The sequence below is a fragment of the Physella acuta genome, unplaced genomic scaffold (assembly GCF_028476545.2).
Source record: "Physella acuta isolate Inbredline_101_S28 unplaced genomic scaffold, ASM2847654v3 ptg000761l, whole genome shotgun sequence".
NCBI classification, from domain to species: Eukaryota; Metazoa; Mollusca; class Gastropoda; family Physidae; genus Physella; species Physella acuta.
Genome location: NW_026732279.1, coordinates 180064 through 194917, shown reverse-complemented (window position 1 = coordinate 194917; position 14854 = coordinate 180064). Strand labels below are relative to the sequence as shown.

The following is a 14854-nucleotide window of genomic DNA, read 5'->3' as shown; positions in this document are numbered from 1 at the left end:
TCTTTTAACCCACCCAACTGATGGGTATCTGCCTTAAGAACTTAGTTGCAGAGGTTACATTTTAGTGTATGGTGGACAAGCACAGATAAATATTCCAAAGCACAACTGGTCTTGCGATGTTGGGAGGGGAGCAACTTTTATAATGGACTCTTGAAGAAATTTACTTACTATGAAGTAGAACCACTTCACATCTACATTATTAAACCAACGATTGCTGAACATCTAAACCAAACTAGAACATTCTGTGTAAAAGTAGACTAGCACTGCCTCACAAATAGCTGAGTGGGGAGTTAGCTGGCACACCTGTCTCTCCTAGAGCTATCTCATCACTTGAGACAGGTAGGCCAGAAAAATGGCAGCAAACCTCTCCCCACTAAATATACAAACTAGTTGAATGTACAATTCTAATCTACAAGTTTATTCAAAATATAATATACAATGTTAATTCATTTACATTTTTTAAAACAAAAAACTACTTACATACAAGTAGCATATGGCTTTATACAAAACATTTATTTGGTCTGAAGGTTATTGTTGTCAGACAAAATATTGATCACTTTTACAATGCTGTTTTTTATGTACATGAGGCACACAAGTTCTTGACAGGTGTTTAAATAAACTACTTGGCTCGCAAGTAGGATAATCTGCCTCGAGGCTCACGAACTTTGTAATGTTCATTGAAGTCAAGGCGGAAACAGAGAAATCTGAGGCTTGCATCTGGGTGTGAGGCTACCATCTTCAAGAACTGTTCAACTGTGTCCTGAAGGGAAAAATATTTCAAAAATGGGAATTAGCACATAAGATTAGGCACACATACTTAAAAGACATAGAAGTGGCAAACAAAACTGGTGAGACCAACACAGACCTGGTAGGCTGTAGATAGAACCTGTAGCTTGGCTCTAGTGGATGGGATGATGGATGTCAAGAAAATATTTCTTCTATTTCTCTCCTCCTTCTCTTTCTCTTCTGTCAGCTCCCAGTCACCCTAAAACCATTACAAGCAAATACTGTACTGTGGGAATAATTAAATCATGGTTTAAAAACAGAAGTGAGACAACACTAAATGAGCAGAAAAGATCAGGTTCACAAAATTAATACAGCCATGACTGGTCTAGGTAACTTGTTGGAGATGCTCATATGTATACAAAATGTAGCATCACAAAGTAAGAATATTGCTTGTAAACTTTACTTTTGCACATCTATAATTAACATTTCTAAAACAAAAAAGCTTTTAATTTCAATATCTATGTAGGAAAACTTTTTTTTTTTTGGTATGTTACTAAAAATGATCTGGCCACTCTTAGCAAGCCTGTCAGATTTCAGTTGCTTGCCTCTATAAAGACAGCCCAAATGTTGGCTATTTAAACTGTTAGATACAGAAGTTCAATTTTACCTTTAGACCTCTCTCTTTCTTGGCCTTTTCAAAAACTTCTCTGGTTAGGACTTCACTGGTTGCTGACTCGTAGAACAAGAGCTGAGCACTCTCAAACTGGATGATGAGGTCAAACAGGGTCCTCAGCAGCTGGAGGATATCCTGGGGGGACACGGGGAAAAGTGACACAAGCGGACACGGTAAAACTTGACACAATCTGACACGGGAAAACTTGACACAACCTGACACAGTAAAACTTGACACAACCTGACACAGTAAAACTTGACACAACCTGACACAGTAAAACCTGACACAGGAAAATGTGACACAACCTGACACAGTAAAACTTGACACAACCTGACACAGTGAAACTTAACACAACCTGACACAGGAAAACTTGACACAACCTGACAGTGAAACTTGACACAACCTGACAGTGAAACTTGACACAACCTGACACAGCAAAACTTGACACAACCTGACACAGGAAAACTTGACACAACCTGACACAGCAAAACTTGACACAACCTGACACAGCAAAACTTGACACAGCCTGACACAGCAAAACTTGGCACAACAAAAACTGAAACGAGCTGACACAACAAAACTTGGCACAACCTGACACAGCAAAACTTGACACAGCAAAACTTGACACAACCTGACACAGGAAAGCTTGACACAACCTGACACAGTAAAACTTGACACAACCTGACACAGCAAAACTTGGCACAATAAAAACTGACAAAACAAAACATGACTCATTCAATGCATTATTTTAGAGGGGACAAAAAACTGAAAGGCAAACTAGAGTCCACCAAGCTCTGATGGTTACCAGACTCAGTTTGGGAAAGTGTGGCTTGGCATAGATTGTAGAGAATCATGTTTGGAAAAGTGTAGCTTGGCATAGATTGTAGAGAATCATGTTTGGGAAAGTGTGTCTGGGCATAGATTGTAGAGAATTATGTTTGGGAAAGTGTAGCTTGGCGTAGATTGTAGCCAACAGGGGGAAATGTTTACCCTAGACTTGTCGTTGAGCAAACATCTACTGAGGATGGTGTCTAGGAAAACTTGGTGAGCCGCGATGATGTAATCCAGGTCTTTGGCTTCATGAACTTTGGTCAGCAGGTCATCCCACGCACACTCCAACACCTGCCAGAAACAAGATGCTAGGTACATTCTGTCAGGTGTAATTGTCATCAGGTGCTCTGTAGGTGTCAGACTGACAAAATTATTACATGTACGTTACCTTCTCAGTTGTGTAGCACTGACAATGTAGTAATAGTGAATGTTGTAGTAGAGGATCATACCTTAGTTGATGTCTTATCAGACCTTACTGCAAACCTGATGGATTACTGGACCTTACCTGAGTTGATGTAGTACAGGATCTTACCTCAAAGTTGATGTAGTACTGGACCTTACCTCAAAGTTGATGTAGTACTGGACCTTACCTCAAAGTTGATGTAGTACTGGACTTGCTTGATGAAGTGGACCATGTTAGTGGTGATCATGTGACAGGTGTGTAGGATTGGGGACAGTTCAGGTATGGCCTTGAGCTGTCTGGCGCTGCACATCTGGTTTTTCCAGATCTGGGCAAGTACGTACTCCATGCGTTTGGCCCGCCACATAAAGTTAAAGACACGCAGGTAGATGATCTTACATTCAGGGGTGAACACCTAAACAGTGTAACAACATTAGAATCATGGCGAAATATAGACAAGTTATCTGCCATACATAATAGCAAGTTTAAGTTTTAAGTACTGTATGAAAAGAAGAATAAGCTGTGTGTGGCAACTGACCAAATTTAAGGGTTAATGATTTCTAAACCATTAAAATGAACAAGAAATTCAAAATAGTTGAATGTTATTTACAGATGGATGTGAATGCATTCAAATTGTAACTCACAGTTCTAATAGGCCCATCCACACGGTACTCCAGACTGAAGACGTCCCATCCAGTGTCCCCTGGGGACACGTCCAGTAACCGGACGTCCAACCTCTTCAAAATATCTCCGTTATCAAACTGGGCATTTGTGGCACGGATGGCAGTTTCAAGAATTCCAGTCAAATTGTGCAGGTACAGGTTGCTGGCAGGTTTGGCCAAGTCTTCTCTAGATAACAAATTCAAGTGTTAGTTCAAGTCTTCAAGTGTTGGTTGGCTATGTCAACTTTGTTTACAAACACAAACAGGATCAATCCAGTAAAGAAAACAAGTTCACATTATTATCTAATTTATAATTAATATGATATAAGGACACACATTTTAAATAAATAAAAAATAAAAAGGCTTCATCCCCATACGTTGACCTGTATTGATTGCACATTTATGTGTTTGTAAGTTTGTGACTTACTCTAGCAGATCCATGAGGTGACGAATGAAATCTCCCTGCCCCAGCAGCAAGTATCTTCGCATGGCCTAGCAACAGAAACAATTGTTTACATTAGCAACAGTTGATGTACTTCAATGGAACAACTGTTCATGATGTATCATATAGAGGGTTTCAGAAAAAATACTAAGACAGAAAAAGAAAAGCAAAAATATCATTTTCTATGTCAGAAAAATGGTTTCTGAGATTAGACAAGGTTTTTTTTTTTGAGTTAAAAAAAAAATTTAACTATAGTAAGAAAAATAAACAACAACTCAAGACCTTTCTGTTGTAATGTGAAAACAATTGAAAAAGTAACCAACAACCCAGAAGTCAACCTCCCTGCAAGTCATAAACACAATGCTGAAGCTGCCTAACTGCTAGCATTAGTTGAACACCAACATCCAACAAAATCTGTACAAGTTTCATTACTTTAACCAACAAACTGTGCTAACACATGAAGTAAAGTTAGGTTGTAATGGGTTAATATTAAGAAGTCTGTGAACTGAACATGAGACCCACCTTGAGGTGCTCCAGGAATTTATACTTGGTCTGCAACACGTCTAAGAGATGCTGTGACGTTAGCTCGTACACAGAGTCCAACATCTTCTGGAAGTCTGAGTTTTGGTCCTGCGAGAACATGCTTGCAGCTGATGGAGGGAAAAGGGTTAACATAACATGCTTGCAGTTGATGGATGGAAAAGGGTTAACATAACATGCTTGCAGCTGATGGAGGGAAAAGGGTTAACATAACATGCTTGCAGCTGATGGAGGGAAAAGGGTTAACATAACATGCTTGCAGCTGATGGAGGGAAAAGGGTTAACATAACATGCTTGCAGCTGATGGAGAGAAAAGGGTTAACATAACATGCTTGCAGCTGATGGAGGGAAAAGGGTTAACATAACATGCTTGCAGCTGATGGAGGGAAAAGGGTTAACATAACATGCTTGCAGCTGATGGAGGGAAAAGGGTTAACATAACATGCTTGCAACTGATGGAGGGAAAAGGGTTAACATATGCTTGCAGCTGATGGAGGGAAAAGGGTTAACATATGCTTGCAGCTGATGGAGGGAAAAGGGTTAACATATGCTTGCAGCAGATGGAGGGAAAAGGGTTAACATAACATGCTTGCAGCTGATGAAGGGAAAAGGGTTAATTATCTAGGCGGTGGAGTTCTACTTGAGAAAACATTAGGGGTTAATGTTTTAAGTGGAGCTGATAAGACTAGTGGTTAGTGATGTATGAGTGATCATCTTAAAGGTTGCAAGTTGTGGCTAGTTGAAGGTAAAATATTTAGGGTTAATTTATTCAAGGTTAATATGGTCAGCAATTTAAATTGTATGCTAATGAAACAGACTGATTAAAAAATGGGGCTGACCTTGGGTAAGATCTAAATTCATCGCCACCTCCCTGCCTTGTGTGGGGGTTCTGTCTTCACACACTTGCCGAAGGAAGTTTATAGACTTGCCAGTAAGAAGGATCTACAAAAATGAAAAAAACTATTACTTGTCAGTAAAAAAAAGTATTTGTTGTAAACAGTTTGTTCACATTTGGACTTCTTAAAAACTAAATAAGGATAGGTTAGATAGTTAAGTGATTACAGTTTTAAAAAATGTCTTATACTTTGTATCTTTAAATTATTGATTATCTAATATATAAAGCTCAGTTCTGTATGTAATGCATTTGTATGTCGTTGGAATTGTACGAATTTAAGTGTTAGAAAATTATCGTGCGCATTTGTCTAAATTTATGAGCTAAAAAATTACTATTGAAAGTGTTGGGAAATAATTGTCATTTTTCAAATTATAGTAATAATTGTCGGCATGTTCATTAAACACAAGTTTTAAAAAAAATATCATCTTTTACAAAAATTCTAATTATGTCTTTATTTAGTCCTATAGCACTTACTTCCCTTTGATAAATTAGGAAAAACACAATTACTTCCCTTTATAAAACCATTGCATTCCGTGAAAATAATTTACTTTTTAATTACTTTGTTTTGGTGTTGGGAAAAAAAATAATTACATAATTAGCGGGGATTGATCAAGTGCAAATGTTGTAGGTATTTTACGGATAAGCTTGGAGTATTAAAATTGTTTATTAAATTGAAACAGGCGCGTTCGTTTAAGTGAGTGCAAAAGACTGTGAATAAGTTGGGGTACTATAGTCGTTCATTAAGCTAAAACAGGTGATTCCGCCCCGGGCGTTTATGTTCGCGTTAGTGTTTTCTTTGTGTTTAGGTGGGTTTGCGTTAGTGGTTGCGTTTTAATTTGGTTCGTTTTTGTTCTTTCTTTTTTCGTTTTTGTTTGTGTTTTTTTTGTTTGGGTTTGTATTTGTGTTTTTGGTTGGTTTTGCGTTTGGATTTGGTTTGTTTTCGTTTGCTTTTTTCGTTGATTTTTTTTTTTTTTGGTATTGGTGTTTGTGGTTGGGTTTGTTGTTAGGTTTTTGTTTTCGTTTGCTCTTTTGTTTGTTTTTTCTTTGTGTTTGTATTGGTATTTGTGGGTGTGGTTGTGTTTGTTGTTAAGTTTTTGTTTTCGTTTGTATTTGTAATTGTGTTAGCGTTATGTTTGCGTTTTGTTGTTTTGGTTTTGGTTGGTTGTGGTTTGGGTGGGCAATGCCGGGTTTATGATGATTACTAAACACACAGGTAATGGTCTTTAACAGAAAGGTTTTTCACAGAAGCCAGAGCAGGGCCTGGCCGGGACGGCTAGTACTTTATACTTTTAAAAAACTGTTTCTTCTAAAAAAAGGCTGTAATAAAAGTTTTCTGCTTGAAATAAAATGCCTTTACCCGACTAGCTTGGTCCATGGTTATAAAAGATGGAATCATTGACTTTCTCAAGCTATACTTGTCGTGCCACAGTTGTTCATTCTTCACTGTTGGGTCAGACGCTACAAAAAACTAGAAGACAGAAGTATGAGAGAGTTAAAACGCTATCCTACAGCAAATACATTATTTTATACATCAATGTTTTTTTCAACACTCCATCATACCTCACCTAATGATAAGCATCATCCATCATACCACACCTCATGATAACATCATACCACACCTCATGACAACATCATCTATCATACCACACCTCATGACAACATCATACCACACCTCATGACAACATCATACCACACCTCATGACAACATCATACCACACCTCGTGACAACATCATCCATCATACCACACCTCATGACAACATCATCCATCATACCACACCTCATGACAACATCATACCACACCTCATGACAACATCATACCACACCTCATGACAACATCATCCATCATACCACACCTCATGACAACATCATACCACACCTCATGACAACATCATACCACACCTCATGACAACATCATACCACACCTCATGACAACATCATACCACACCTCATGACATCATCATACCACACCTCATGACAACATCATCCATCATACCACACCTCATGACAACATCATACCACACCTCATGATATCCATTATACCTCACCTCATGATAAACATCATACCACACTTCATGACAACATCATACCACACCTCATGACAACATCATCCATCATACCACACCTCATGACAACATCATACCACACCTCATGACAACATCATACCACACCTCATGACAACATCATACCACACCTCATGACAACATCATACCACACCTCATGACAACATCATACCACACCTCATGACAACATCATACCACACCTCGTGACAACATCATCCATCATACCACACCTCATGACAACATCATCCATCATACCACACCTCATGACAACATCATACCACACCTCATGACAACATCATACCACACCTCATGACAACATCATCCATCATACCACACCTCATGACAACATCATACCACACCTCATGACAACATCATACCACACCTCATGACAACATCATACCACACCTCATGACAACATCATACCACACCTCATGACATCATCATACCACACCTCATGACAACATCATCCATCATACCACACCTCATGACAACATCATACCACACCTCATGATATCCATTATACCTCACCTCATGATAAACATCATACCACACTTCATGACAACATCATACCACACCTCATGACAACATCATCCATCATACCACACCTCATGACAACATCATACCACACCTCATGACAACATCATACCACACCTCATGACAACATCATACCACACCTCATGACAACATCATACCACACCTCATGACAACATCATACCACACCTCATGACAACATCATACCACACCTCATGACATCATCATACCTCACCTCATGACATCATCATACCTCACCTCATGACAACATCATCCATCATACCACACCTCATGACAACATCATACCACACCTCATGACAACATCATTCATCATACCACACCTCATGACAACATCATACCACACCTCATGACAACATCATACCACACCTCATGACAATATCATACCACACCTGATGACAACATCATACCACACCTCATGACAACATTATACCACACCTCATGATATCTACCACACCTCATGACAACATCACACCTCACCTCATGATAAGCATCATCCAACTCCCCATCATACATCCAGCGTAGCAGTGTGGCGTAGATGGGTTGGCTAACCATGGTCAACAGGTGTGTGATTAAGGTTTTGATGGACGGGTCACCGTGGTGTGTGTAGGAGAAGATGATGGAGGTCAGGGCCCCGCCTTTTTTATCTGGACGTCAGAAACAAAATACACGGGTTAGTACAAAGTTTACTAGGTTGGAAATGTTAATAAAAGAAACCAGTTGTTTGGTAAGGATCTAGACAACTTTCGATGTAAAACACTTGAGCTACATACTACAGTAAAACACTGGGGCACCTTGAGCTACATACTACAGTAAAACACTGGGGCACCTTGACCTACCTTTACATGTGTCCACAAGGGCTGCCAACCATTTTAACCTCTTTAAGGGGTCAAAGGTCCACACCCTCAGTCTGGCCAAGGTCAAGTTGGAGCAAGTTTCATGGATACCAGGGTCACATTCTTGCTGCAGCTATAAAATAGGTTTGTTATTACTGTAGCTATAAAATGGGTTTGTTATTGCTGCAACTATAAAATAGCTTATGTTATTGCTGCAACTATAAAATAGGTTTGTTATTGCTGCAGCTATAAAATGGGTTTGTTATTGCTGCAACTATAAAATGGGTTTGTTATTGCTGCAACTATAAAATGGGTTTGTTATTGCTGCAACTATAAAATGGGTTTGTTATTGCTGCAGTTATAAAGTTTATAGCTTGCTCTACAACGTCTATGTGAATGAAAGTAAAATGATCTATTGCTGCAGCTATAAAGTTTATATCTTGCTCTACAACGTCTATGTGAATGAAAGTAAAATGATCTATTGCTGCAGCTATAAAGTTTATAGCTTGCTCTACAACGTCTATGTGAATGAAAGTAAAATGATCTATTGCTGCAGCTATAAAGTTTATAGCTTGCTCTACAACGTCTATGTGAATGAAAGTAAAATGATCTATTGCTGCAGCTATAAAGTTTATAGCTTGCTCTACAACGTCTATGTGAATGAAAGTAAAATGATCTATTGCTGCAGCTATAAAGTTTATAGCTTGCTCTACAACGTCTATGTGAATGAAAGTAAAATGATCTATTGCTGCAGCTATAAAGTTTATAGCTTGCTCTACAACGTCTATGTGAATGAAAGTAAAATGATCTATTGCTGCAGCTATAAAGTTTATAGCTTGCTCTACAACGTCTATGTGAATGAAAGTAAAATGATCTATTGCTGCAGCTATAAAGTTTATAGCTTGCCCTACAATGTACATGTGAATGAAAATAAAATGATCTATTGCTGCAGCTATAAAGTTTATAGCTTGCTCTACAACGTCTATGTGAATGAAAGTAAAATGATCTATTGCTGCAGCTATAAAGTTTATAGCTTGCCCTACAATGTACATGTGAATGAAAATAAAATGATCTATTGCTGCAGCTATAAAGTTTATAGCTTGCCCTACAATGTACATGTGAATGAAAATAAAATGATCTATTGCTGCAGCTATAAAGTTTATAGCTTGCTCTACAACGTCTATGTGAATGAAAGTAAAATGATCTATTGCTGCAGCTATAAAGTTTATAGCTTGCCCTACAATGTACATGTGAATGAAAATAAAATGATCTACCTGAGCCTCCAGCACTGCTATAAGCCTCAGGTATTCTGTCAACTCCTGGTGTAGGGCAGCGCAGAAACTCTGGCAGGAAGACAATTTCATTTGGTTGACAATAGCAAGTTCTATTCATACAACACACATGAACTATTCAAGACAATTTTATTTGGTTGACAATAGCAAGTTCTATTCATACAACACACATGAACTAATCAAGCCAATGAACATACCTGTCCTATGAGTCCAAAAGCTTTATCAGTACTGTGTTGTTCAATGTAGTTTTTAATCTTCAGGTACAGCCACCCACACTCAGACAGTTTGACTATTTCTTGTCTCCAGGCTTTTGGTACACCAGTCTGATGGGCAACATGCAGATAATTCAATCCATAAGTCAACACACAGTGCCTAAATGACATCCGGTCAACACACAGTGCCTAAATGACATCCAGTCAACAGTGCCTAAATGACATTCAATCAACACAGTGCCTAAATGACATTCAGTCCACACATAGTGCCTAAATGACATTCAGTCCACACATAGTGCCTAAATGACCTTCAGTCAACACACAATGCCTAAATGACATTCAGTCAACACACAATGCCTAAATGACATTCAGTCAACACACAATGCCTAAATGACATTCAGTCAAAACACAGTGCCTAAATGACATTCAGTCAACACAGTGCCTAAATGACATTCAGTCAATGAAACTAATCACCTTGTAAACTAGAGTCACTAGTTTATTTACCTCAGAATCAATTTTGTGAACATCCTTTGAGGAGTCAAACTTGACCCAACGACCCTGAATACCTTGAAGTACATAGACCAGATCTTTCAGAAGGTTTTCCTCAGATATTTCAAATGATGCTGGAATAAAAATATTTCAAATGATGTTTTTTAAATTTTTTTTACAAAAAACAGTTTGTTGATGCTAACATAAACATCCGTGTACTTAAGGCTTAACATTTAATATGTAACATGTTACGGTATATCTGCCCAAGTGTCAACAAATAACTCTGGTCAAGTATTTAAATCTGAAACCTACTGTTATCTGCAGATCTTTTAGACAGATGTTTATTACCACTGTGAGTCACTAAAACATTCTCTGAAAACAATAAGAAAAATATTTTTTTTAAAATCTAACAACTAAAGCTTAGATTTATTTAAAATTTTAACACCTTCGAGTTGTTAAAAAACTACATTTTTAAAACTAACTAATGAAAAAAATATTACAGATATTTGTCAAAAAGTGTAATTCAGACCTTTATTCTCGGACTGTTTAGCAAATATAGAAACAGTGCGAAGCTTATTTGATGTCTGCTGGTTTAATCCAAAAGCTGGAGTTACTAAATGACTGAAACAAACAGAAATATTACTAAAAGAAATTATACTTACTTAAATACTATTTTATCAAATATTTGTATTCAACCAAGGAAAACTTTGGTTAAAAAATATGAAATCAAAATGTTTATCAGCTTTAATTTTATACTTTTATGTGCAATGGAGGAAAACCGCAAAACCCGTCTTTAAAAAACTGTTTCATCTAATGACCTGGGTATGAATGACTGGGCCACTGGCGTCAGATCTCTGCTGCTAAAGTCTCGCCCCTGTATACTGCTGATGCCGCTGCTGCCCACTGTGTGACTGGACACACTGGACATGGTCAGTCCTGGCGCATGGCCCTGCCGGACATCTGCAGCACCGTACGGTGTAGACACCAGGTGGGACGGGAGCCCATGGGAGAAGAAACTTGTGTTTGGGACTCGACTCTAGGGTCATAAGTAAGTATTGCATTCTTTTAGTTAGACATTTATTTGTTTTCATAGAGTTCGTCAATAAATATTCACTGATATTATGTTTCCAAAGGCACTGAATTAAGTTATAATGTATGTAAAAATGTAAAAGTATACAGTAAATTTTGTAAGTAGTGTGATTATGTTTAAGTGTATTAAATATTTTTAAATGGCTTTGGTAGCAACCAGATCAATTTTCAGTCTTTTTACTCATGATCACTAAAATTAGCTAAACAGATAAAAAAGGATAGTTCTACCTCTTGACCTTTCTCTTCAACGGAAGATAACTGCTGTAATAATTTAAGTATGGCTGATCTGTTCCTTAATAACATCTGTAAAATAGATATAATTATTAAAAATGTATGGCATTTAAACAGAAGTGCTGATTTAAACTGATATTTGTAATAACTGATAGGTTGGGGGAAGGGGAGCCGTATGGCAGCAATCATGTGTAAAAGCTAACAAATGTTCCATCAAAACAAAAATAACAAAAATATCAAAATTTAAGAAGAATAAAAAGGGAAACAATCCAACCTGAGACTGCAACTTCCTGTGTATTTCTGCCAGCACAGCTGCATCTTTTTCCCTCCCGTGACGCACAACTGGGGACAAACATACAAGTAAGAACAACAACCAAAACTACAACCAAATTACTCACTAACTAACCACTTTTAGGTAATGGATAGTGTATTGGCTTACGTTGCTTCTTAAGTCGTTCAATGATACGGAATTCATCTTCATCTTCAATAGATCTTTTGCTGGAAAAGAGTTTGAGGCTAATTACTAAAAAAAATGATATTATTATAATATACAATACAATTTATATATGGTCTTCTTGCCATACATCATTACCAAGGTGATGTTAAAAATATAGATGAAGCTCTACCAAAAACAGAGTATAGGCCTAATTCCTTAACTGAATTTAACACGACTGTCATACTATTCTAACAGAAAGACAAAATGTTTACCTGCCCAAAATCTGAATTCTAACAAAATGTTTACCTGCCCAAAATCTGAATGCTAACAAAATGTTTACCTGCTCAAAATCTGAATGCTAACAAAATGTTTACCTGCATAAAATCTGAATGCTAACAAAATGTTTACCTGCCCAAAATCTGAATGCTAACAAAATGTTTACCTGCTCAAAATCTGAATGCTAACAAAATGTTTACCTGCCCAAAATCTGAATGCTAACAAAATGTTTACCTGCTCAAAATCTGAATGCTAACAAAATGTTTACCTGCCCAAAATCTGAATTCTAACAAAATGTTTACCTGCCCAAAATCTGAATGCTAACAAAATGTTTACCTGCCCAAAATCTGAATGCTCACAAAATGTTTACCTGCTCAAAATCTGAATGCTAACAAAATGTTTACCTGCTCAAAATCTGAATGCTAACAAAATGTTTACCTGCCCAAAATCTGAATGCTAACAAAATGTTTACCTGCATAAAATCTGAATGCTAACAAAATGTTTACCTGCCCAAAATCTGAATGCTAACAAAATGTTTACCTGCTCAAAATCTGAATGCTAACAAAATGTTTACCTGCCCAAAATCTGAATGCTAACAAAATGTTTACCTGCCCAAAATCTGAATGCTAACAAAATGTTTACCTGCCCAAAATCTGAATGCTAACAAAATGTTTACCTGCCCAACAACTGCAGTGCAAGTTGAAAATGTGGAGCAATATCAGCTGGAAAAAGGTAATAGTGTTCCGTTAAATTTGAAATTTTTTAATGGAGTATTGGTATTACATTACTAGTATTAGTATCCAACAATGGACTCTTTTTCAATAGGTATGTTTGGTTGCTAGTAATATTGTACCAAGTTTAGTAAAGGGCTGATATTAACAGCAATTAAGTAGGGCCTATAGACCTGTTTGCCTAATAGTTTATACTTTATACAAATTGTGCATTTCTATTTTTTGGGATGATTATAGATACCGGTGTCCGATAATGGAATCTTCTTTAAAAAAGGGGTGTTGGGTTGTTGTAGTATTGTCATCTCGACTAATTTTATGGTTAGAAATTAGAGTTAGGTGTATGGTAGGACCAGGGTTAGGGACAGAGTTAGCATTGACATTAGCCAGCGATGTGTGTATTTAGTTAACTACCAGTAACCTAACACCCCTTTTTTAAAGAAGATTCCATTATCAGCATTGGTATAAACATTCTCCCTTGTATAAACATTCTCCCTTTTTTTGTAACTAACAAACAATTCGGTCAGTCTGTTGTTTATATTATACTCATTTGTTCAAACAAATAGGCCAAATAAATTGTTTTCCTCATGTTTTGGTGTGTTTGGGTTGTTTTAATAAAATATGTTTAACTGCCCTGGCTTAACCAAAGGAGAATGAGAAGCGGAGAAATAAATAAATTGCAATTCAATGAAAATACAATACCGAGTTTTACCTCCCCCCCCCCCCCCAGTCTCAGATCAAACATCAGCTAGATTAGTTAGTCCTTTTTTTTAGATATAGGCCTACAAAAAAACATAGTTGACAAAGTCACTAGATCTAGAATTCAAGTAGTAATTAGTATTTAGAATCTAGATCTAGATCTAGTGAATTGTAGTGACTAAGGTTACTAGATCTAAGACTTAGATCTAGATTCTAAGTCAGTGCCGTCTCAGATTCTAAAAAATCCTAACAAACACGCAATCTTACAACCTCCGCTTATTCCGGTTATTTTACAACACAATCGTCGCAACAGATCTGGGAGATTTTGCATATCGTCATTGCTAGTTTTCCTGAATGAAGCCATTATAAATTAAAACTCAAAGCTCTTTCATTTCAACTTCTCCAATAACTATTGGTAACATTTCCCCATTTTCGAATGGTCTTGTTTTGTTTAGATCTCGTTAGCACCGGGATCAAACGCGATATGGAATGTTTATTTCGCAATTTTATTGTTTATTATAAATTGGCCTTTACTAACTGTTACTGTGTTATTTTTGTTGAATCCACATTTTATCTTACTAATCTATATTGACATGTATTAAATTAGTACTGATTGTTCCATGACGTCAAATAAATGATTATAATCATCCGTTTTTTTTTAATTTGAAATAATATTTACGATAGTCTTATTAGGTTATTACCCTTCTCTCGGCAGCCGAAATAGCTCAGTTGGGAGAGCGTTAGACTGAAGATCTAAAGGTCCCTGGTTCGATCCCGGGTTTCGGCA

General features: G+C 37.1%; 1 protein-coding gene and 1 non-coding gene across 2 annotated transcripts; one reads left to right on the top strand and one right to left on the bottom strand.

Moving 5' to 3' along the window:
- Positions 1 to 397: 397 nt before the first annotated feature.
- Positions 398 to 14655, bottom strand: LOC131950433 (gamma-tubulin complex component 3 homolog). Its single transcript, XM_059312577.1, has 23 exons — positions 14338 to 14655; positions 13317 to 13362; positions 12368 to 12426; positions 12203 to 12270; positions 11926 to 12000; positions 11427 to 11644; positions 11138 to 11229; positions 10921 to 10980; positions 10624 to 10742; positions 10105 to 10230; positions 9890 to 9958; positions 8619 to 8748; positions 8260 to 8426; positions 6527 to 6637; positions 5114 to 5216; positions 4257 to 4384; positions 3720 to 3784; positions 3275 to 3479; positions 2821 to 3045; positions 2390 to 2521; positions 1394 to 1534; positions 866 to 985; positions 398 to 760 (listed from the first exon to the last, which is right to left on the bottom strand). The coding sequence occupies exons 1-23, from the start codon at positions 14429 to 14431 to the stop codon at positions 620 to 622; spliced, it is 2694 nt and encodes an 897-aa protein (XP_059168560.1). The 5' UTR covers positions 14432 to 14655; the 3' UTR covers positions 398 to 619.
- Positions 14656 to 14781: 126 nt separating this feature from the next.
- On the top strand, positions 14782 to 14854 carry Trnaf-gaa (transfer RNA phenylalanine (anticodon GAA)). Its single transcript has one exon. It is a non-coding gene; the product is annotated as a tRNA-Phe (tRNA).